General features: G+C 38.3%; 1 protein-coding gene across 1 annotated transcript in view; it reads right to left on the bottom strand.

Annotated features, from left to right (window-relative positions):
* Positions 1 to 24,979, bottom strand: part of LRRC8C (leucine rich repeat containing 8 VRAC subunit C) — an 83,035-nt gene that overhangs the window by 30,598 nt on the left and 27,458 nt on the right. The window contains exon 2 of the mRNA XM_081495476.1: positions 797 to 938. Coding sequence (XP_081351602.1) covers positions 797 to 934 — 138 coding nt within the window. The 5' untranslated portion in view covers positions 935 to 938. The remainder of the gene's footprint in view (positions 1 to 796; positions 939 to 24,979) is intronic.

Below are 24,979 nucleotides of genomic sequence, written 5' to 3' on the forward strand. Positions count from 1 at the left end.
ACCCAAAGGGTACCAGTCCTACAAACTGTCTCCCAGAGGTGTCATGTCCTTTTCTCACATCCATGACTTAGAGCTTTCTTTCCTCTTCCTAGCACTTTCTTTATTGCCAGCTCCCTCTTCCTGACTGGTTCTCAAGTTTTAATATTGCAACCATTTCTCTGGTTCCCCTCCTTTGTACTCAAGAGCTCTTCGGAAGCCTCTATCACAACTTGTTCTGATTGCTTGTTTAGTTTCCCCCTAGAAATGAACTGCTTATGGCCACAAAGGATAGTGCCTGACACATAGATATAAAAAAAAAAACTAGATTCAACATATGAATGTGCAGTATCTACAGAATAAATTATGATTCAGTTACTTTTAATTCAGAACTAAAGCACTGGGTGTGAAAACATCTCATCAAGATGTCAGTTCTTTCAGAAAATCTTAGGAGTAAAAATAAAAGATAAAGAAAAAAGCTTGATATTAACAATGTAAATGGCACTGTGGGTATATATGCTATATTTTACTGTAAAGCCAACTTTGGAAGATAAAGGACTCCCTTTGATATTCATGACATCAAATATTACTTGACTATACTCAACTGCTGTTTGAACTCAGCTAAATATCCTATTTATCTTATTAGGGAAGTTCAGGAAATTAGGCTTCAGGCTCCCTGCCATGATTATAAATACCACACGCAAACAGAGAAAGAGCAACGAATGTATACATGGCTAAAAATCACACACTCTTTTTTAAGAGGTTTCAACGGCTTAGTGTCTTGCTCTGCCTCTTTTTTGACATGAATCCAGGCACCTACCTGCAAAGTACATCCGAACACACCGATCATCAGCATGGCCACAGACAGGTAATCGGTAAACACATCCCACCATGGCTTCAGCACCCGGAAGGCAGGCTGCTGCTCAGAGAACTGCCGGAACTCTGTCACCGGAATCATGTTTCTGAGAAAAGAGAGGTGACTGGTGAATTCATTTATCTTTACACACAACATACTGCATTGTTCACAGCATTTGAAAATTCTGCTCCAACCTGTCGTATTCAGTGGTCTAAATTAGTCCGTGAGCTGTCACTGTACTTTAGGGTTTTAACAAGTCATTGAGAAATCCACCCCTTGAGGAGATAAGGAGCCCCACATGGAAACAGCAAGCACCTTTACTAACTCCTGTCCAATCAGTGATGCCCTTTAGCTCCACTGGGCCAAAGCTAAAGGCCCAGAGAGAGAGAGCGTGACCAAAGCTGCCTGTTATTTCCTGGTCTCTCCCTTTCCCTTAATGTCAGAAAGATATGCCAGAAAGAGCCAGAAGATGCCAGAAAGAGCACAGCCCATACTTTAAAATGTTTTTCCTATTTATCTTGTCATCTTGGGTTTTTTGCTTTGAACTATTTTTAAAGTGTAAACCTCAGCATTGGTTTGTATTAATTATTTACTAAGTCCTGTTTGTAAAGCTGTTTGGTCCCTGGGGAAGGCAAACGACTTTGCCACTAATCTTCTTCTTATAAATGGGATCATCTCATGTGGGGAGGAGGTGTTGGGGAGAACTTTATTTTTTGCCCTCCTATTTTTTTTTTTTTTTGGTCCCTGTGATTTTTGACTTGATTTTTTCCCCTTCTATTTCCTAAACCCTTTATATTGCACTGTGAACCTCAAACTTATCCTCTGTGAAGTCAATTTTCCCTGGAAACATCTGTTGTTTGTTGTTGTTTAGTTGCTAAGTCGTGTCTGACTCTTTTGCAGCCCCATGGACTGTAGCCCTACCAGGCTCTTCTGTCCATGGAATTTCCCAGGCAAGAATGCTGGAGTGGGTTGCCATTTCCTCCTCCAGGGGATCTTCCTGACCCAGGTATTGAGCCTTCGTCTCCTGCATTGCAGATGGATTTTTTTTACCACTGACTCACCAGGGGAGCCCCAGCCTCTCTCTCCGAATGACAGAAGATGAATAGGGTATACTGAGGCTCTAGGAAAAGAGACACATCCTTTTCTTCGCCTGCACTGTTCTATCTTTTGGCTTAATCCCATTGCCTGTATTATGATTTAAGACTTCAAGTTAATCATCTGGCTACTGGGAGAAGGAATATTTTTTCCTTATCTCATGGGAAGGAAAAAGGGTGGCCAGTGAGGGCCAAAAAAAGTTTCTCTTTTGCCATCTTTGGATCCAACAATCTCGCTCTTTACAGCTGCCCTTGTTATGTAGTCTGATTAAAGAGCAGGGAAAGGCTGCATTTGGTGCTTGTTTTCCCAAGCCTTTTTGTTTCCTGGATCTTCTCTTCACTAATACTGAATTAAAGGCTGTACAATAAACAGGCTAAAGAAAATGAAAGCCTCTTATTTGGGTTCACTAGTGTTTATCTTTGGAAATTATTATAATATGTTCCATTCCATCTCACTGCTTTACCTGACTTTTTCTTAAGCAGTAATTTGTCTTAATACAACATGGAAAATACAACTGCTTGGCGTTCCTTTTACCTATGATCTATCTACTTGACATCTGTGCAGCATTTGATAAGATTTCCTCATTTTACTGAAACACAACTTTCTCAACTCCACTTTGTTCACCACCACTGGGTTGCAAGCTTCTTGAAGGGAGAACCTATATGTTATCATATGTGTGTTTTCAAAACATATGTTTCAGGCAAGCCACCCAAACTAAATAACTTCGCCTACTCCTAGTGTTATTAACATTTCAGACTAGTCTAAAGTTTGATTTTCCTGACACTTTAGGACCTTTTTCTTCTCAATGGATCATTATAATCTCATGGCCCCAAATGTTTTCTAGTCACAGCTGTCCAGTGGCAGTCACAGACAGGCACTAAAACTCATCTTAACTTCCACTTTCTGCCTAGAAGCTACTGTTTTATTCTATTTGGCACCCCCATCACTTACCACAGTGCCTGGAAAACAAGAGGCCCTGAGCAACTGTCTGTTAAATGGATGAGTTGATTCAGAAGCTTGTTCATAAAGCAGTGCTCACCTAATCAGATTAGTCGTGACCCGAGCCAGCTGCAGTGACAGCACCAACAAGTATGGTACTTGTGCTACAGTTTACATCTTTTGATAGATTTGGTTATTGTCTCCTTCATGATAAGTTTCCTATACACCTTGGAGGGACCTGGGTTTGTTCTTTGAAGCAAGGAATAATTTCAGGAATAAAATACACCAATATAGAGCTGTGGTTCTCAAGACTTTTGATCTTGGGAATCCCTTCATGTCCTAAAATGTAGGAGGAGGACCTCAAAGAGCTCGTTTTAGGTGGGTAATACCTATCAATACTTACTACACTAGAAATTAAAATTAAATTTTAAAAATATATACATTAACTCATTTAAAAATAATAAACCCATTCCAAGTTAACATAAATTATGTTATTATAAAGACAACTATATTCTCCAAAACAAAAACTGCTGCTAAGTCACCTCAATCGTGTCCAACTCTGTGCGACCCCATAGATGGCAGCCCACCAGGCTCCACCGTCCCTGGGATTCTCCAGGCAAGAATACTGGAGTGGGTTGCCATTTCCTTCTCCAGTGCATGAAAGTGAAAAGTGGAAGTGAAGTCGCTCAGTCATGTCCGACTCTTAGCGACCCCATGGACTGCAGCCCACCAGGCTCCTCCGTCCATGGGGTTCTCCAGGCAAGAGTACTGGAGTGGGGTGCCATTGCCTTCTCCTAAAACAAAAACAATTAATGAGAATAATGGCATTGTTTCACATTTTTGCAAATCTCTTTACCGGTGGACTTAATAGAAAATAGCTGGATTCTCATATCTGCTTCTTCATTCAGTCTGCTCTGATACATTGCTTTGACTGAAATTTATGAATCAAATATATGCAGTTAGAGAAGGAAAGACTATCTTAACAGACTTTTCATATAATTGTGGATAATAATAATTTGATAATATGTCAAATTAACTTGATAAGCTGCAGTATGGAGCCTGAAAACTGTATTAATGAACTTTTCAAACTCCTTGCTGTTAAAACTCATTCATCTGTCTTGCACTTTGAATGGATCTTTTATCTGTGTATGGTTTGGTAACGACATTGGTCATTTGAAAATTATGGAAAATACTGAATCATTTAGTCATGCAGATTTTCCAAATGCTGACAAATTATACTTAGAAATCACATTCATTGAAATCACTAACGCTTTCATCAGAAAATTTTTTAAGTAACTGGAGCCTGTCAAGCTCATGGTGGTGTATAAATTTTCCAAAATTTTAATCATCGCTTGAAAGTTTGAATTTTATTTGTGGCAGCAAATATTATGTTGTTCTCCTTGAAATTTCAAGCTCGCTTCATTCATTTTGAGAAATTATCTTCCACATACGCAAGTCTGAATATCAGTTGCTTTATTCAATTAAAAATGGTACATTATGATAAAGTGGCTAATTCAACTTTCAACTCAAATAAAGATTTCCCTTGAGATACCTACCTACTGTACTTGGAATTCAGCAGACGTGCTTTACGTATTCTTCCCTTTCATCACATCATGTATTATTACAATATGTAGTCAAGGGTCGAGAGCTATTAAAATAATAATTTTTACTGATTCAACCAGGACATTAAATAAAACTGGCATTTTTTTCTTTTAAGTTGTAAATGTGTGCCAATAGGAATACAGTAGAATTTGGTGCCTCTACCTTGATTCACACTAAGATGACTTACCCACCAATGATTTTGTACCATCAGTGAAAAATGCAAGAAATATCTTGGCACTAAAAATTAGTTTTGATCTTGTCAGTTCAGTTCAATTCAGTCGCTCAGTTGTGTCTGACTCTTTGTGACCCCATTGACTGCAGCATGCCAGGCTTCCCTGTCCATCACCAACTCCCGGAGCTTGCTGAAATTCACGTCCATCAAGTCAGTGATACCATCCAACCATCTCATCCTCTGTTGCCCACTTCTGCTCCTGCCTTCAATCTTTCCCAGCAACAGGGTCTTTTCAAATAAGTCAGTTCTTTGCATCAAGTGGCCAAAGTATTGGACTTTCAGCCTCAGCATCAGTCCTTCCAATGAATATTCAGGACTGATTTCCTTTAGGATTGACTGGTTTGATCTTTGATCTTGTGGACCCCCTAAAAATGTGTAGGTGACTGGTGTTCCATGAACCACACTTTGAGAGCCACTGTGGTAGAGGTTCACTGTTCCTTCATCTATGGCTCGCCTTGAAAAAGCAAAGGCCTAGAGCACTCATAACAACGAGGCTCTCCCAGTCCTCGGTGGTTCATTGGCATCATCCTCTTAATGTGGAAAATAAAGACAAACTAAGCAATCTAGGAAACTTAAGTATTGTCTACTGCTTCCTAATACTGGTACAGCCTAGTTAAGAGGGATTGTCAGAGAAAACAGTCAAAGTGAAACAGACTTTTAGTGTTATAACTCTACTCTTAACGTACTTAACCTCTTCAGGGTAAGTGTGTGTATGTGCCTGTGGTATGTACATGCTCTTATATGTATGTACACACATACTACATATAAATGTATGTGGACACATGTATAATACACACATGTAGACTTTATTGTTTTAACATATCACAAGGCTCAAAGGCAATATCCAGCACAGATTTAATCCTTGGAATTATTTTTGATGCAAAAAAAAGCGGGGGGAAGAGAGGAAATATAGGAATTGACTAAAAACCTCTGAAATTAAAGAGAGGGTGAAAGAATCTTGCACTTGCTTAACTGAAAAAAAGTTTTGTGTTCTTTCACCAATTTCAGGGCTTTCCCGCCTTTTTTTATTTCAAAATCTTAAAAACTTTTTACAGTGTTGTGTTGGTTTCTGCCAAACAACAGCGCAAATCAGCCCTAATTACATATACGTTCCCTTCCCTCCCTACCGTTCCTCCCCTCCCTGTGCATTACAGTGACAACACAATTTCTCTTTCATTATCATTGTACTTTCCAAATGATCTGTGACACTTTGAGAGTTATCATTTCAAGTTTAAGAAGCCACTTCTGAATAAACTGCTAAGTTTACATAGTTTTTTCCCCTAAAGATCAATCAGGATAATTCTATTTATATAGTTTTTTTCCTATTTTAGAAATATAAATGATTATATTGATATTTCTTCCAACTCTAATTTCTAATTTACTATGTAAGATTTTTGCTTATCTGATAATGCCTTTAGAAACATGGCATTTCAAATTAAATCAAAAGATTCTTGTATCCTAATCAAAAATATATAAACTTTTACATTGTTATATATTTATCTCTGTATCCTTTTGCAGAAATTCATTTGCATTACTTTTATTAAAAATACTTATTACTAAAACTAGCCAGTCCAGGCTTGATGCATGAGACAGGGTGCTCAGGGCTGGTGCACTGGGATGACCCTAGGGGATGGGATGGGCAGGGAGGTGGGAGGGGGGGTTCAGGTTGGGGAACGCATATACACCCATGGCTGATTCATGTCAATGTATGGCAAAAACCACTACAATATTGTAAAGTAATTAGCCTTCAATTAAAATAAATAAGTTAAAAAAATACTTATTACCAAAACTCATTTTAAAGGCTTCATTGTTTATAAAATGTTACCTCTCAAAAATATACAGATCTATAATCCTTTTCGTGAAGAATATTGGTAAAGTTAGCTGCAAACCCAGAGTTTATTTCTTTCATTTATTTGGTTCTCCCTGAAACAATGTCTTCTTCTCCATCTCAGGAGAATTTTAATATCTTCTTCTCTAGAATTAATTATACAGAACAAATTCTACTCTGTTTATTACCCATGACTTTTAAGAATATCAAATATATTCTACTCTGATTCAAATCTGATTGCTAACACTGTTTTCCAATGGCTATTAGATGGGTATATACTACCAGTGCTTTGTCTCACATTTTTCTGGCTGTTGGAAAATAGCATTAGACATTAGACAGTATAGTACCGCTCAAGAAAACAAGAGCCAATTCCAAGTGATCGTAGTAATCACATCAATAACACAGTGAGTGGCCCCTTACAAAAATGAGTGTTAAAAATTCAATAATTCCTGAGTACAACAAATGTGACTTCTACAGGAAAGAAACCCACATATATAATTCATCTGTGTGGCTAACTAAATCTAATGGTCAGTTCTCAGTCCTCATCTTACTTGCTCTATCTGAGGCATCTGGTATAAAATGACATTCTCTACTTGGCTTTCAGGATGCTACAGCCTTTAGGTTTTCCATGCTGTTCCTTCTTTAACTCCTTGACTGTTTCCTCACCTTCTCCCTGACCTCTGGCCTTGATGTGCCCAGCGTTTAGTCTTTGGTCCAATTCTCTTCCCTACCTCATTTACTCCCTTGTGAGCACATCAAGTCATCATGCTTTGAATGGTGGACCCAGCTGCCAACTTGGTATCTCCATCTGGACACCCAGTAGACACATTAAACTCAGGATGTCTGGAACCAACTCTTGTTCCAGTTCCTTATCCCTACCTCTCCTATCCCTGGCAAAGCCCTGTTCCTTTTGTAACTTTCCTCCCTTGATGGCAACTACGTCTATCCAGTTGCTTAGACCAAAATTTTTGGAGTCATCCTGAGTCTTCTTCATCTCTTACATCCCACATTCTATCTGTCAAAAATTATACATTCCTTAATGTATTGTCTGTCTCCCGTAAAATAATTTAAGTTTCATGATGACAGGAATTTTCTTTTCAATTTTATTTTGTATATTGATGTGTCCCAGCACCTAGAAAATAATGCTTGACATACGGTAGGCACTCAATATTTGCTGAATAAATTACTGAATAACTAGTAATTTTGATAAAGTTAGGAGGGGTGATTGCCTTTTGGTTTGGAAATAATAATTATAAAAGCAAAGTGTGTGTCTAAGTACTGTCATGGGAGGAAGATCCCAGAGTGCAGGGCCTTGACATTGGCACAGCCACGGCCAGTGCAGAGGAGTGCACAAGAGAAAGAGCACAGGAATACCATGATTTATTTATGGGTTCTTTTCAGTAGTACCAATCAAAATAAAATCATCAGAATATGCTCAAAACATCAATTATAAAACAAATTACTTTTCCTTTAGCAATGCAAAGATAGAAATAAAAAACAGGACAAAAAGCCAAGTTTCCTAATTATATAAAAGTGATTTATTTCTCTCTTAGGAGAGCATGACTCTGGATTGTATTTTATTCTGCAATTGCAGTATACATGACAAAATTTTTTTAGAAAAATCCACTGAAGAAGACCATGATTATATGGTTCTATAGAAATCTATTTAATTTAAACAAACTCATAGGTGGGTTATAACTGTTCAGAATCTGAAAGGCACTTTCAGAAGTCTCCACTCCATAACTCTCATTTTATGAGTAAAAACTTGAGCCGAGAGAGATTAGGTGACTTGCCCAAGGAACACAGCTAGTGGTGTCTTGACTTCTAATCAAACCTTACCTCTTACTCTACAGCTCTTAGTCAATAATACATCATGCTGATCTGAATGCAAAGAATCTAAAATATATACTAAGAAACAAATGGCTTAAATAGAATTTCTTGTTTCATGTCTCTCTTTGAAAACATAAAATGAAAAATAAACTATTATTAACATATTTAAAGGATTCTTAAGCTCTAGTGCTCTTACAGTCCCATAAACAAGAACTTTAGACTCAGAAGGCAAGTTGACCTGACAACCCAATGGATACTTTGGTACTATCATCTCCTTGAATATTTCCATGATGTCATGTGTTAAATTAATGGCCCAATCACATTATTTGGGAAGCGTTCAAAATGAGCTTAACCTGTTTTTCTAAGAGTGGGAGGGAACAAAAATTACTCCTTCGGGACTTCCCTGATCGTCCAGTGGCTAAGACTCCATGCTCCCAATGCAGGGACCCAGGTTCCATCCCTGGGTAGATCCAACATGCTGCAACTAACAGTTCTCACACAGCAGCTAAGAGATTGCAACTATTAATGCTGCAACTATTAATAAAAGATCCCTCATACTGCAACAAAGACCCAGTGCAGCCAAATAAAAAACAATTTTAAACATTATTTTAGTTGGCAATTTTAGTTCTCTCTTTTTCAATTAAGATATAATTATAACCTTTTCTCATTATATCCTTCCCATATTTAAAGAAAAACCCTTTAATCACTGCTTCAGATCAGGTATCACAAGGCTATTGCTTTAGACACCAGTATCCAGTTATCTTTAGCATAGTCATAAACTTTTAATTTACTAAATATTTGTTATGTACTATTATCAGTAGCTTATTTTTCTCTCACAAGCATAATTCATTTACTTATGCACTTGCTATAAATAATTATAGCATTGTAAGAAATATATATTAAAATGTATATTAAACTGTACACTAAAAATATAAAGTTTAAGATATGTCAAGCACTGTGCTAGGTGCTGGGGGAATAAACCAGACAAAGTGCCTGCCTCACCCCTGTGTACACTTCTAGGAGAATGTGCATTAAACAAATTCCCGTGAAAGCATGAATTATAATTGATCTTCTTTGATTACTGTTTCCAGTGCCAATGGTGCATTTAAAGAGGTTGCTGTTTTTATTTCACCAAGGACAGGATTTATATCTTGTTGATCTTTGTATCTTCTAGAAAATAGCACAATGTCTTAGAACAGACCCTCAACACATTTTTGTTAAATTCAAAGAGGCCTAAACATGCAAACATAGTCGTAAACAGATACACACACCCATATGAGCATTTTGTAGTAAAGACAAATTTTTCTACTCTTATCTTCTGTTATAGCTTGCTGCTACAATAAGAGTACGACTATTACCACACAGCTTCACAATCATTGAATAATGATTATTGAAAGAACATCCACTACTGAAGAAACTGTTTGAGAAGAGAATGAGTCAGGAATAATTTATAATTTCAAAGTTAAGGGTAATTGAAAATTTAACGTACGATATGTCTGTCACTAGTTACAAGAGGATGTATCGATCGACGATGACTTCTTAAGCACCAGCCAGTATCCAATGCCCACATTTTGTGATTTCCTTATCAGAATATTACTCTATTAAGAAACAGGTGACAGAAACAGATCCAAACATAAAAGCCTTATTTACAATATAATGGTTTAGAATACCGCATTTATAAATCTTGGTGAGACTTTTACTTCTTTGGAATTTTTGTCAAAGAACTTCAGCTACATCTGAATGACACTAATAATTATTTAATGCTTATTCTATACATTTGAAGTAAACTCAGAAATTTTTTCAAAAATGAGGCTAAAGAGTGATCTAATAGTTTCTTAAAACCTGACCATAAAAGATTATCATCAAATGTTATTCATTCTCTCCCTCATCTCTGTTGTTCTAAATACACCTAAAATCTCTCTGAGAATTAAGGCTTCAACTCTCTGCACCTCACTGCTTCTCGGTCACCTCTTCATTCCACACTGTTTCTGCCTTCCTTAAACCAGGAATAGTCTTCCAGGATGTTAGTGTATACTTAACCCCCACCCCCATCCCCATCCCATAGGATTCTAAACCCCTGAAAAGACTGTGTTTCCTCTTAAATGGTTGATAACATTCAAATGTAATTTAGACAAGACTTCAGTTCTTATCAATCTCCACATCCAAAAACCAAGTCTAGATTTCAACTGAATATATCTGTAATGATTGTTCTGAAGATCACTCTTCCTTCAAAGGACAAAAAGAGACTGAGGTTTACCTCCAGTCTGCTTTTCCCCCTTGAATAAAGAAAGCACAACAGTTCTAAGCAGCTGACACATCATGAATATATAGCGCAGGCCAGAAAATTCAAACAAAACAAGTGCTGGAAGCCATCTACCTGGAAGGCGACTTTCTGAGGAAAGAACTGGGAGGAGAGAGAGGTGGAGAAGACAGAAACGTTCCTGCTCTCCAGAACATTAAAACTAAAGGTTTTTTTGCTTATTTTTCACAAAATAGAGGAGATTGAAAAGGCAGGGGTCACCTTTTATTTCATATTGCTTGCTCTGGGGCAATAGTTGGTTGAGTTAAATTCCTAATGATTCTACAGGGGTCGGTGGCAGGAGGCAGGGGTGAGGGGGAGTGGGGGAGTTGCCTTTTCTCTTTCAGTAGAAAGTCTGCTGTGTTTTACAAACACTTTTCACACACATAGGTGGTCTGGAACTTATAAAAACAGAGCACCAATCAAGAGTGATAGGGAAGTTAAAGTAACTTGTTATCAAAACTTTGCCACTAAGCTCTTTTTTTGTTGTTTAATAGGGTAAAATTTTAAATTTCCAGCCATGTTAAATACAGTAGGAGCCAAAGCAACACTCCTCAGTAAACAAAGATATTGGAGGTTAAAGTGAGAGACTGAAAGACTAGAGGATTTATAGTATCATCATTTTTATCATCTTTTTTATTAAACTCATCTTTATAAGAATCTACCTTTCACAATTTCCCTTTTAAGATCAGGGAACATGGTAGGGTTGTTAATAGCAGAAAAATATTAAATGCTGAGTAAATCTCTTTTCAAGAAAGTTGTTTTCAAGAAGTCAACTCTTGGTTTGTCTTTTCTGTTTGCTGTGCTCAGTAAAATCCATGATGGAAGAAAGAAGTTCAGATCCTCCAGCCTCTGAGGAGGTGGGGGGAACTACAGGAGAAAATGACCAGAATCTTACTGTCAGACTATTAAAACTACCTGGAAATTGGAGTATTTGTGTTTACCCATACAGCCAATAAATATTTGATGCAAAGTTTTGTGCTTAAAAGAAAAATATCTGTTGGGGTTGGCTCTAAAGTTAACATGTTGATTTAACGGCTCATCTTTTCCAAGTTAGACATTATATGAGTTCCCCCTTCCAACTCTTATTTTCTCACAGCAAAGCTAAATGAAATCTAACATGATGATATTCAACTCTCCTCGAGTCTCACTTCTGGAAGCTGACAAAAGGCAAAAGAAGTTTCCGTATATGAAGGTTCTAGGAGAATATGGTCAAAGTCTACTTGCAGACTAAGTCAGACTGAGAATGTGCCAAAAATCTAAATGAAAAAAAAAATACAGAAAATATAAACCAATTCATTAAAATACATCTGTTTCTGAAGATGATATATTCTTTACCAAAACCAAAATAGAGAACATAACAAAAAACCTCTCTTTCCCCTCCTCCAAAAAAAGCAGAGTGAAACTAGGTGATATACGTTATTTGATTGCAAAGGTTGAGCGATGTGTGGGGCTCTTGAGAAGTCACCACAAAGGAGATACCAGCAACCGTAGCAGGTCCTTGTGGTGCTAACTCTATAATGGAGATGTTTTGTTAATCTCTCCTCACTTTTCAGACTCCTGTGCCTCCTGCAGAGCTTGCCTCCAGTACTGCTTATTCAGGGAAGCCATCCTTGGTCTCCCTGACTAGGTCAAATCCAGCCCTGCAGGCTCTCACAGCACTGTGGATCTCTCTTGTGGTCCCCATCACAGGCACCATTTCCCATTTGTTTATTTGGCTTCCAAATGAATGTTGGTCTCCATTGTTTTCCCAACACCTAACAGTCTTGGCACATAACAGGTGCTCAATATATGTTCATCAGACAAATGAATAATTCATTAAAAAGAAAGTTCCAAAAACAGTTCCCAGTGTGAAATCTCAGATTTATTCATTTGAATACTCTGTCAGCAAAAAGAAAAGAGAGGGTAAAATTTAGAGCCCATCAGCTAACTAGAAATGAGACCCAAAACAGTGCCCATGTTTATAGACAAACTGTATAGTATTTTAAAATTGTTTACTCACAGTTGCTATTATTACTAAGAAAGATGGCTTGGGGCCAGATGAGGAAACTATTTCAAAGATACTGAGTCCTGCCAAATGTATTTTTAAATGGTTCAGAGACCTAGAAAACAAGATACTAACGCCCAGTAATACATCAACTTGTATGTTGACAATTAGTTATCTAAAGCATCTAGTTATTTAAAGCAGTTTTGTTCAAACAACCTCATCAGTAGGATGAAAAGGTAGATTGAGGATGCTTGAAAGGAACAAAATTGATTCAAGAGTTGTTAAGTTGGGAAGTTTTCATTGCTAGTCACAAATACTGAAAAGCTATGTAGAAAAGACTATCATTTATTTAAAAATAGATTTAGAAGGAAACAGCAAGGAAGAAACAAGTAAAAAGTTATTTTTAAAAGTCTAACATTTCCACTTTGTTGTACAGCAGAAACATAATATTGTAAAGCAATCATATTCCAATAATAAACTTTTTTAAAAAAGTAAGCCCCCCCACCCCAAAGAAAATCAAACATTTCAAAGCTGAGAGAGTTCTGGAAGTTCTGAAGTAAAATGGGATTTAGGAATGAGTGAACGATCTTTTGGGTAGCTTAGGGCCAATGGAAAGGACAAATTTATGGAACAACTGTGGGGATTTGTTTGTTTTTACTTGTCCTGTAATGTTTAATCCTATTTTCAGATGACCCATGTTAAAAACTTAACAGAGCAATGTTCTAGGGCCTTAAAAAATGGTTATACAGACATAAATCAAAATTGTTTCCAGAAAAGCAAAATAAATGTCTATTCAACAAAGGAACAGAAATTGGTGAGAAGATAAATTGGTTTGTTTCTACTCAGTGTTTTTAGATATGAAAGATGTATTTTTGTGGGAAAGAAGTGGGATTTAGGGGAATGAGGTGTCAAAAGCTACAGGATTTTGATTCATCTTTCATCTTTCCTTTCTGGAGGCTGAGAGAGGGATATATTATCATTAGAGATAGCTACTCCAGAGGCACAGAGTTTTTCAAAGATAGATGCAGTGCCTTTGAAAAGCTTTATTATATCCTTTGCACCTACCACACACAGTGCCTGGCAGCTATTCACTCTTTCTACAGGTACCAGAGTAGCTTTTATCTGCAGGGTATTGAGCTCACTAATGTGGATATACCAGTGATTAAGACAGACAGAACCTTTGTCCGATGGACCATATATGATGGTGGAAAGACATTCAGTACAAAAAAAAAAAAGAAAACATGACACACCATCATTTAATCACAACTGTGACAGGTAAAATGAAGTGGAAGTTTCAGATCCCCTGGGAGTGAGTATATGGAGGTACCTGAGATAGATGGGGAAACAGTGGAAACAGTGTCAGACTTTATTTTTTTGGGCTCCAAAATCACTGCTGATGGTGATTGCAGCCATGAAATTAAAAGACACTTACTCCTTGGAAGGAAGGTTATGATAGCATATTTAAAAGCAGAGACATTATTTTGCCAACAAAGGTCCGTCTAGTCAAGGCTATGGTTTTTCCAGTGGTCATGTATGGATGTGAGAGTTGGATAGTGAAGAAAGCTGAGCGCTGAAGAATTGATGCTTTTGAACTGTGGTGTTGGAGAAGACTCTTGAGAGTCCCTTAGACTGCAAGGAGATCCAACCAGTCCATCCTAAAGGAGATCAGTCCTGGGTGTTCATTGGAAGGACTGATGTTGAAGCTGAAACTCAATACTTTGGCCATCTCATGCGAAGAGTTGACTCGTTGGAAAAGACCCTGATGCTGGGAAGGATTGGGGGCAGGAGGAGAAGGGGATGACAGAGGATGAGATGGTTGGATGGCATCACCGACTCAACAGACATGGGTTTGGGTAAACTCCGGGAGTTGGTGATGGACAGGGAGTCCTGGCGTGCTGCGATTCACGGGGTCGCAAAGAGTCGGACACGACTGAGTGACTGAACTGAACTGAACTGAACTGAGATACTGGGGGCTTAGCAAGTGATGCCTGCATGAAAATAGGAAGTAGAGGTACGAATAGTTACTTTGGTAAAGTTGGAAGGGCAGTGCCAGGAGAACATCTGGGCAGAATGAAAGGTTTACAATGTGATGTCTTTTGTTCCCCCTTGAGACATTTATTTTGCCCTCCATCACTCATTAGAAAGGTTTTATTTCTGTTTATTCAAATAAGGTTGAACTTGATATTTTCTATCTCTGGAGACATGAGGGTAGGGGTAGCCTGAGCTGGTTCAGATTCTGTGAGACAGAGGGAGTCCCCAAGTTACATGTTCCTAGACTGAAAAGGGCAAAAAGTCACGAGGACTCCCCAGGATTCTTTTTCTAAGGTGGCAACTATGAGGACCAGAGGCTGCTCTTCTCACCTGCATCCATCCAAATGTGCATCTCACTCAGCATCTCTCTAGAACTCCTCCCGTGGAGCTGACTTCTGAGTCACACAGGAAATTCAGTCTTTAGTCAGAGGAGAGTCTCCTTTAGTCTGTTTTATTTTTTTCTCCTTTCCTCCCTTGGGTAGAACCTTCTTCCTTCCACTTCTTTCTTCCTATTCCCTGCTTTTTCCTCCCTCCCATTCTCCCTCTTCCAACATTTGTTATCCAACCACTGTGTGTCAAATACTGGGGATAAAAGAGAAATAAGAAGTGATAGTTGAGTATGTGCTCTCAAGGAGACTCAAAATGTTATCCCTTCTTTTTGCTCCTTAGCTCTTTGCACAGATTCAAACCCTAAGGGTTTCTGTGAGCCCAACCTGCATTAGGAAAGAAGCATACCAACTAACCATTTAACCTCTGCAGGTAGTTGGCCAAGAGACCTGCCAGTGAAGGATAAAGATATGAAAACAGGCAAGAAATTGTCCTGGGATGAAGTAAGAATAAAAATGGAAAAAATAGGTACCTTAATTTTGACAATCTGAACTGGAATAGATTGGGATAGATTTTTGCCATACAAATTCTTGCAACTTGCTATTCAAAATCCAAGAACCAAATACATTTGGGTAAAAGAGACTATTTATTGAATATTTCTATCCATTATTTCTTTTTGTAATGGAGATATAACTGACAAATAGCACTGTCTTACTTTTAGCTGTACAACATAATGATTTGGTATATTGATATTGTATATTGTGAAATAATTACCAGAGCAAGTTTAATTAATATCCATCACCACACAATTACAAACTTTTTGCTTGTGATGAGAACTTTTAAAGATCCACTCTCTTGGCAATTTTCAAATATACAATACAGTCTTGTTAACTACAGTCACCATGTTGTCTATTATGTCCCCAGAATTCATTTATCTTATAACTGGGTACTTTTCAAACCACCTCCACCCATTTCAGCCACCACCCTTTACCCTCTGCCTCTGGTAACCACCAGTCTATTCTCTGTATCTATGATTTCGTAGAGCAGCTTTTTTTTTTTTTAAAGATTCTACATATCGGCGAGATCACACAGTGTTTCTTTTCCTCTGGCTCACTTTGTTCACTTAGCACAATGCCCTCAACATCCACTCATATTGTTGAAAATGGCAGAATTTCTTTTTTCATGATTATATTTCATTGTATATATTTATAGCTACTACATTTACTTTATTCATTCATCCATCAAAGGACACTTAGGTTGTTTCTGTTTTGGTTGTTGCAAATAATGCTGCAATGAACACAGGGGTACAGATATCTTTTCCAGCTAGTGTTTCCATTTTCTTCAGATAAAGACCCAGAGGTGGATCATATGGCAATTTTTAATTTTTTGAGGAACCTCCATACTGTTTTGTATAGTAGTCTTGCCAGGGAAATCCCGTGGACAGAGGAGCCTGGCAGGCTACAATCCATAGGGTCACAAAGAATCAGACACTACTGAAGCAATTTAGCATGCAAGCGCACACCAATTTACGTTCCTACCAACAGTGCCCAAGGATTTCCCTTTTTCCATATTCTAACCAATACTTGTTATTTCTCATCCTTTTGATAATAGGCATTCTTTTTTAAAATATAACTTTATTTATTTGTTTTTGGCTGTGCTGGGTCTTTGTTGCTGCACAGGCTTTTCTTCAGTTGAAGCAAATGGGAGGTACTCTCCAGTTGCGGTGAACAGGCTTCTCATTGTGGTGGCTTCTCTTGTTATAGAGCATGGGCTCTAGGGCATGAAGGCTTCAGTAGTTGTGGCACGTGAGCTCAATATGCAGCTTCCAGGCTCTAGAGTACAGGCTCAACAGCTGTGGCACACAGGTTTAGTTGCTCTGCAGCATGTGGGATCTTCCCAGATCAGGGATTGAACCCATGTCTCCTGCACTGGCAGGCAGATTCTTTACCACTTAGCAATGAGTTAAGTTTGATAATAGGCATTCTAGTCAGAGGGAAGTGAGATTTCATTGTGGTTTTGATATGCATTTCCCTGATGATAAGTGATGTTGAGCACATTTTTCATGTGCTTGTTGGCAATTTGTATGTTGTCTTTGGAAAAATATCTATTCAGATTCTCTGCCTGTTTTTAAAGATCAGATTGCATTTTTCTATTGAGTTGTATGAGTTCTTTATATTTTTTGGATATTAATCACTTATATATGATTTGCAAGCAATTTCTCCCATACAATACACTGCCTCTTCATTTCTTGATGGCTTCCTTTGCTCTACAAAAGCTTTTTAGTTTGATGTAATCCCACTTGTTTATTTCTGCTTTGGTTGCCATTGCTTTGGGTGTCAAAAGCTCACTGCTAAAACTGATGTCAACGATCTTATTCCCTGTGTTTTCTCCTAGGAGTTTTATGCTTTCAGGTCTGTCTTATATTCAGGTCTTTAACTCATTTTGAATTGATTTTTGTGTATGGTATACAATAGTGTTTCAGTTTCATTCTTTTGCATGTGGTTGTCCAGTTTTCCCAACACCATTGATTAAAGAGACAGTCCTTTCCCCACTGTATATTCATCTTTTTTCTTAAACTACTGTTGTTTTTCTGGTGAGAAAGTTCATAGGCTTTTTCTAATCCCCAGTGGGATTTGTAATCCCCCAAATACTTAATCACTACACCACAGTACATCTGCTATTATGATTATAGAGAAGCAGAAAATGTGTGTGTAAAGAAAGTAGCTGCAGGAATTAAACAAAAAAAATAGTAAGAACATGAATGAGTCAGCATGAGGGTATAAAAACTTCAAAAGGTATCAACTTCAAAGAGAAAATGAAATTATTTGGGTTGCCCTAGTAACACCAAGATAAAATGTGGAAGTGAAAATGCAGGATTTAACATTAGGAAAACCTTCTTTGGCACCGAGATCTCTCACATCATGGAATGAGCTTTACCATGGCAACAGGCGAAAAACATGTAAACAGATTAAAGAAAGAAAATATCCAAGGGAGTGGAAGCACAGTAATAAAGACTAAGCTGATCTAATAAATAATCTGTACCTTTCTTTTAACTCACAGAATCAAATAGGGGGAAAGCAAAGGGTCTGCAGGGATGAATGAGACTTTTCTCAGGGACATGTGATCTTAAATGATTTTAAAAGTCCAGCTTAATGCATTACTTTCACCCACTTATTTTTCCCCAAATGGTACAGACTCTCTCACCCAGTCTAGAGCTCTGGTTTTATTATAGGAAAAGGCAAAAGAAAGAAAAACAGAAAGAATAGGTTACATTTTCCATGTTCATTCTCTACTTTTAGGGAGGAGTTATGTCCCTGGTGATTAAAGCAAGAAGAGACCTTCATATTAATGTAATTCTTCAGTACCAAAGGATTACTCTAGTATTCATGGCATAGCACTGAGGTCAAAGTACCTGGGTCTGAATCCTGGCTCTGCCACTGGGGAGCTGGGTGACCATGAACAAGTTACTCAATCCTTCTGCTTCCTTAAAATGGAGAAAAGGATGGTATCTTCCTTCACAGAGTTTCTGGGAAGTGTATAAAAGGTAATTCTGGCAAACACTAATTGTTTTTCTAGGTAGGAAATTAGCACTCAGATATGACAACTGCTAATATTACCAATAGAGCTAACAATACAATTTGATAAATGTGATAGGGAATTTACCATGAAGAATAAGAATTGCGTGGCATTTATGGCCTTCAGCTCTAACTTGAGGTATCACACTAAAACAAATCTTTATAAAACAAAAGAAACAAAGTGAGAGCTCACTTTTTTTAAAGGGGAGAGGAAAGGTGTAACAACGAACATTTAATATTATTATGCCTATATACAGCAGGTATTAATCAAGTTTTATCTGTTGAGCTTCCACATTAAACCCATGAGGTAAGGTATTATCTTAGCTCTTCAGAAGAATAAATGTGCAAGAGTGATGAAATGATTTCTCCAAGGTTACAAAGCCTGTGAGGGCAAAGCAAAACTTCCCACTCCGCTCTGTCAGATTCCAAAGTTCAGACTCATTCCACTTCATGAGAGAAATTTTTTAAGTCTCTAACAACCTCCTTAATGGGAAATTCAGCCTTGTCATCCATTGACAAAAACTCCTATTTGGGGAGGTAGCTATTATCTGAGGACTAAATCCAGGGCAGTCAGATTTGTGACTAGCATCCAGTTGTCTAAAATCTGGCACTGAGCGAGACATCCGGTCTGAGGAAAGATCTTTTTAAAATTTATAAAGGACTCGGTTTCTCTCAAGGGAGTAAGTGACTAGTATGGCATTGACACTTCTGTTGTAAATAGCTAGCAAAATTGAATTTTACCAGAACCACAGAAGGACTTTCATGTGATACTCTTGGTTACACCTATTTTTCATATAATGGTCAATCCTTGGGTGGAGAACCTGCTGGTCTGCTCAGTCACTTCAGTCGTGTCTGACTCTTTGCGACTCCATGGACTGCAGCCCGCCAGGCTCCTCTGTATGAGGGGTTCTCCAGGCAAGAGTACTGAAGTGGGTTGCCAATGCCCTTATCCAGGGGATCTTCTTGACCCAGGGATCAAATCCACATCTTCTGCATTGGCAGGCAGATTCTTTACTGCTGCGCCACCGGGGAAGCCCTGGGTGGAGAATGAAATTGGCCCAATTTCACGCTGTTCCAGTCTCATTTAGGGGTTCTGCATGTGACTTTCAGGAACTCAGTGCGGCAAAACAGCAAAAACCTTCTGTACTGAGAATCTGAATACTGGGAAACATATTCCAAACTAAAACAGAAGGACAGTGAATACTGACTTCCTTTTCATTGTTCTTATTCAAGTTAATTTGGTCGAGACACTAACTGTTAACCGTCTCTTGCCCCTAGAAAAGCACCAGAACCTCCTTTTCTTGATGCTTCAGCAAAGTGTTTTGCTTTACTGCAGATATGCCCACAAAGAGGGTTTGTTTTTCTAAAAATGGTTCAAGTGTTCATTGTCTTTTTAAAATTATGATTCTGAATTTCTTGCTTCCCCATTCAGGTCACACAATGTTTCCAGAAGCAGGGGACAGAAAACTCTTCAGGTGACCTTTATGTAAAAAATTTCCATGGGTACTTAAAGTCTTATCCCAATCTATGGGGTTACAGCCTGAGTTCTGCCAACTAATTCTTAATGCTAAGACATATCCAAACAGGTGGGCCACTCTGAGATTGTAGCTCTTTTAGGAGAATCTGACTTATGATATGATTTTATGTCAACCTGAGTTCTAGGGCACATGATCCCTTAGCTTTATTTTCTTCGTATCATCAAATTCCACCTGCAGATACTTCTATTACTGTTCTGCTTTCTATTAATATTTAACTTCAATTTTTTCATCCCAACTCCCCAAGTTTCCTTCTTTTCTAGTTTTCCCCAATATAAGTAACTCATGATGTATCTGATGGATCAGATGTGGGGTGTGAGACAGAAGAAGATATCACCAAGATTTTTTACTTGAGAAACAGAATGGACAGAGATGACGGTTTCTAAAGGAAACAACAGAAAGAGCTGGTTTGGGGGAGGGCATGAGGAATTTGGTTAGAGACATACTATATATGAGACAGGGCTTCCCTGGTGGCTCAGACGGTGAAGAATCTGCCTGCAATATAGGAGATCTGGGTTTGATTTCTGGGTTGGGAAGATCTCCTGGAGGACAGAATGGCAACCCACTCCAGTATTCTTGCCTAGAGAATTTCATGGACAGGGGACTCTGGCGGGCTATAGTGGGGTTCCAAAGAGTCAGACAAGACTTAGTGATAAACAACAACAAATATGAGACATGCTACTGAAGAAGAGTGGACAAATAACTCCAGAAAGAATAAAGAAATGGAGCCAAAGCAAAAACAATGCCCAGTTTTGGATGTGACTGGTGATGGAAGTAACGTCTGATGCTGCAAAGAGCAATACTGCATAGGAACCTGGAATCTTAGATCCACGAATCAAGGTAAATTAGAAGTGGTCAAATAGGAGATGGCAAGAGTGAACAATGACATTTTAGTGAACTAAAATGGACCAGAATGGGCAAATTTAATTCAGGTGACCATTATATCTACTACTGTAGATATAAGGGCAAGAATCCCTTAAAAGAAATGGAGTACCCCTCATAGTCAACAAAAGAGTTTGAAACGCAGTACTTGGGTGCAGTCTCAAAAATGACAGAATGATCTCTGTTCGTTTCCAAGGCAAAGCATTCAATATCACAGTAATTCAAATCTACGCCCCAACCACTAATGCCAAAGAAGCTGAAGTTGAATGGTTCTATGATGACCTACAAGTCCTTCCAGAACTAATACCAAAAAAGATGTCCTTTTCATCATAGGGGACTGGAATGCAAAAGTAGGAAGTCAAGAGATATCTGGAGTAACAGGCAAGTTTGGCCTTGGAGTACAAAATGAAGCAGGACAAAAGCTAACAGAGTTTTGCCAAGACAACGCACTGGTCATAGCAAACACCCTTTTCCAACAAACAAGAGATGACTCTACACATGGACATCACCAGATAGTCAATAGCAAAATCAGATTGATTATATTCTTTGCAGCTGAAGATGGAGAAGCTCTATATAGTCAGCAAAAACAAGACCAGGAGCTGACTGTGGTTCAGATCATGAACTCCTTATTGCCAAATTCAGACTTAAATTGAAGACAGTAGGGAAAACCACTAGGCCATTCAGGTATGACTTAAATCAAATCTCTTATGATGATACAGTGGAAGTGACAAATAGATTCAAGGGATTAGATCTGATAGAGTGCCTGAAGAACTATGGACTGAGGCTCATGACATTGTACAGGAGGTAGTGATCAAGACCATCCCCAAGAAAAAGAAATGCAAAAAGGCAAAATGCTTGTCTGATGAGGCCTTACAAATAGCTGAGAAAAGAAAATAAGCTAAAGGCAAAGGAGAAAAGGAAAGATATACCCATCTGAATGCAGACTTCCAGAGAATAGCAAGGAGAGATAAGAAAACCTTCTTAAATGATCAATACAGAGAAACAGAGTAAAACAATAGAATGGGAAAGACTAGAGATCTCTTCAAAAAAATTAGAGATACCAAGGGAATATTTCACGCAAAGATGGGCACAATAAAGGAAAGAAACAGTATGCATCTAACAGAAGCAGAAGATAAGTGGTGGCAAGAATACACAGAAGAACTGTACAAAAAAGATCTTCATGACCCAGATAACCACAATGGTATGATCACTCATCTAGAACCAGACATTCTGGAATGCGAACTCAAGTGGGCCTTAGGAAGAAGCATCACTACAAACAAAGCTAGTGGAGGTGATGGAATTCCAGCTGAGCAATTTCAAATCCTAAATGATGATGCTGTGAAAGTGCTGCACCCAAAATGCCAGCAAATTTGGAAAACTCAGCAGTGGTCACAGGGCTAGAAAAAGTCAATTTTCATTTCAACCCCAAAGAATGTTCAAACTACAGCACAACTGTACTCATCTCACATGCTAGCAAAGTAATGCTCAGAATTCTCCAAGTGAGGCTTCAACAGTACGTGAACTGAGAACTTACAGATGTTCAAGCTGGATTTAGAAAAGTCAGAGGAACAAGAGATCAAATTGCTAACATCCGTTGGATCATAGAAAAAGCAAAACATCTACCTCTGCTTTATTGACTATGCCAAAGCCTTTGACTGTGTGGATCACAACTAACTGGAAAATTCTGAGAGACGGGAATACCAGACCACCTGACCTGCCTACTGGGAAATCTGCATGCAGGTCAAGAAGCAACAGTTAGAACTGGACATGGAACAACAGGCTGGTTCCAAATTGGGAAAGGAGTATGTCAAGGCTGCATATTGTCACCCTGTTTATTTAACTTATATGCAGAGTACATCATGCAAAATGCTGGGCTGGATAAAGCACAAGCTGGAATCAAGATTGCCAGGAGAAATATCAATAACTTCAGATATGCAGATGACACCATCCCTCTGGCAGAAAGTGAAGAAGAACTAAAGATCTTCTTGATGAAAATGAAAGAGGAGAGTGAAAAAGCTGGCTTAAAACTCAACATTCAAAACACTAAGATCATGGCATCCGGTCCCATTACTTCATGGCAAATGGATGGGGAAACAATGGAAACAGTGACAGACTATTTTCTTGTGCTCCAAAATCACTGCAGATGGTGACTGCAGCCATGAAATTAAAAGACGCTCGCTCCTTGGAAGTAAAGCTATAACAAAACTAGACAGCATATTATAAAGCAGAGACATTACTTTACCAACAAAGGTCTGACTAGTCAAAGCTATGGTTTTTCCAGTAGTCATGTATGGATGTGAGAGTTGGACCATAAAGAAAGCTGAGCACAGAAGAACTAATGCTTTTGAACTGTGGTGTTGGATAAGACTCTTGAGAATCCCTTGGACTGCAAGGAGATCAAACCAGTCAATCCTAAAAGAAATCAGTCCTGAATATTCATTGGAAGGACTGATGCTGAAGCTGAAGCTCCAATACTTTGGCCACCTGATGGTAAGAACTGACTCATTGGAAAAGATCCTGATGCTGGGAAAGGTTGAAGGCAGGAGGAAAAGGGGACAACAGAGGATGAGATGGTTTGATGGCATCACCAACTCAATGGATATGAGTTTGTGCGAGCTCTGGGAGTTGGTGATAGACAGGAAAGCCTGGTGTGCTACAGCGCATGGGGTTGCAAAGAGTTGGACACGACTGAGCAACTGAACTGAACTTAAGTGATTAAGACATTTAAGGGGAGGGACTTCAGAAAGTTTGATATACTAGGCTAGATTTAGGAAAGATCTGGCCAGGAATATAAATCAGGGGCTCATCAGGGTACAGGAAGGGATTAAAGCCATGGGACAGGATGAAGTCACTAGGAAGTACAAGATAACTACCTAAGGACTTCCTGCAGCAAGGAGCATTTTCCTATCAGATATGATATTGAATCACTCTCTTACTTCCTTTAGGTTACTGTGACAATGTCATATCATCATTATTATGATAATGTAACACTGTCTCTGATGACCTTCTTTAAAATATTAATACTAACTTGCCACCATCAGTGGCACACTATCCCAGCAGTCCATTTTTCCATTCTCCTAAGTGATTTTTATCAACAGTATTATCTTTATCAGATGTACTACATACAGGCTTATTTATTTGTGTTTTGTCTTTCTCCTGCATTATAAGGTACATTTCCTAAGAAACAGGGACTTCATTTTGTTCACTCATACCTCCCAGTGTGCAGAACAGTGCCTGGCACATAAAAAGCACTCAATAAATGGTTGCTGTCGTAATGTCGTAAATGAATGAATAATGAAAATGAGTATACACATGTTTCGGAATTCTCTCAATTGTTAAAAATGAACAGGTATACCTGTTTTATTGTACTTCACAAATACTGTGATTTTTACAATTTGAAAGTTTGTGGCCTCCCAGCATTGTCAGATGATAGTTAACATTTTTTAGCAATAAAATATTTCTAAATTAAGCTATGTACATTGTTTTTTAGATATAATACTATTGCTCACTTTATAGACTACTGTATGGTATAAGCATAACTTTTATATGTACTGGGATACCAAAAATTGATGTGACTCATTTTTATCGTGATATTTGCTTTATTGTGGTAGTTGGAATCAAACCCACAACATCTCCAAGGTATGCCTGTATAACAGAAATACTTACATGAATACCAGAATTTAGCATTAGGTGTACTTAGTTTTGAAGAAGAGAATCACCAGATTTTTTTTTTTTTTTGCAACACTCTGCATTTTCTCATGATTCCTACACTCTTCTTTGGGGCACAGAAGCAAGGAAGGCATAAAAGGCTACCTGGAAGATTTACATGGAGGTTGAAAAGGAAATTTTTCTCTGCTTTGTTCAGGAAGTTGGAAGAGGGAAGACAGGGGAGGAGTGGGAAAAGAGGTGTTTTCAACCTGATTTATTTTGAACCTTGGGCTCTTATGTAATAATGGCAGTGGTATCACGTTCTTCACTCCCATTG

This window comes from Giraffa tippelskirchi, chromosome 5 (assembly GCF_054371585.1).
Source record: "Giraffa tippelskirchi isolate mGirTip1 chromosome 5, T2T-mGirTip1v1.2.pri, whole genome shotgun sequence".
Classification (NCBI taxonomy): Eukaryota; Metazoa; Chordata; class Mammalia; order Artiodactyla; family Giraffidae; genus Giraffa; species Giraffa tippelskirchi.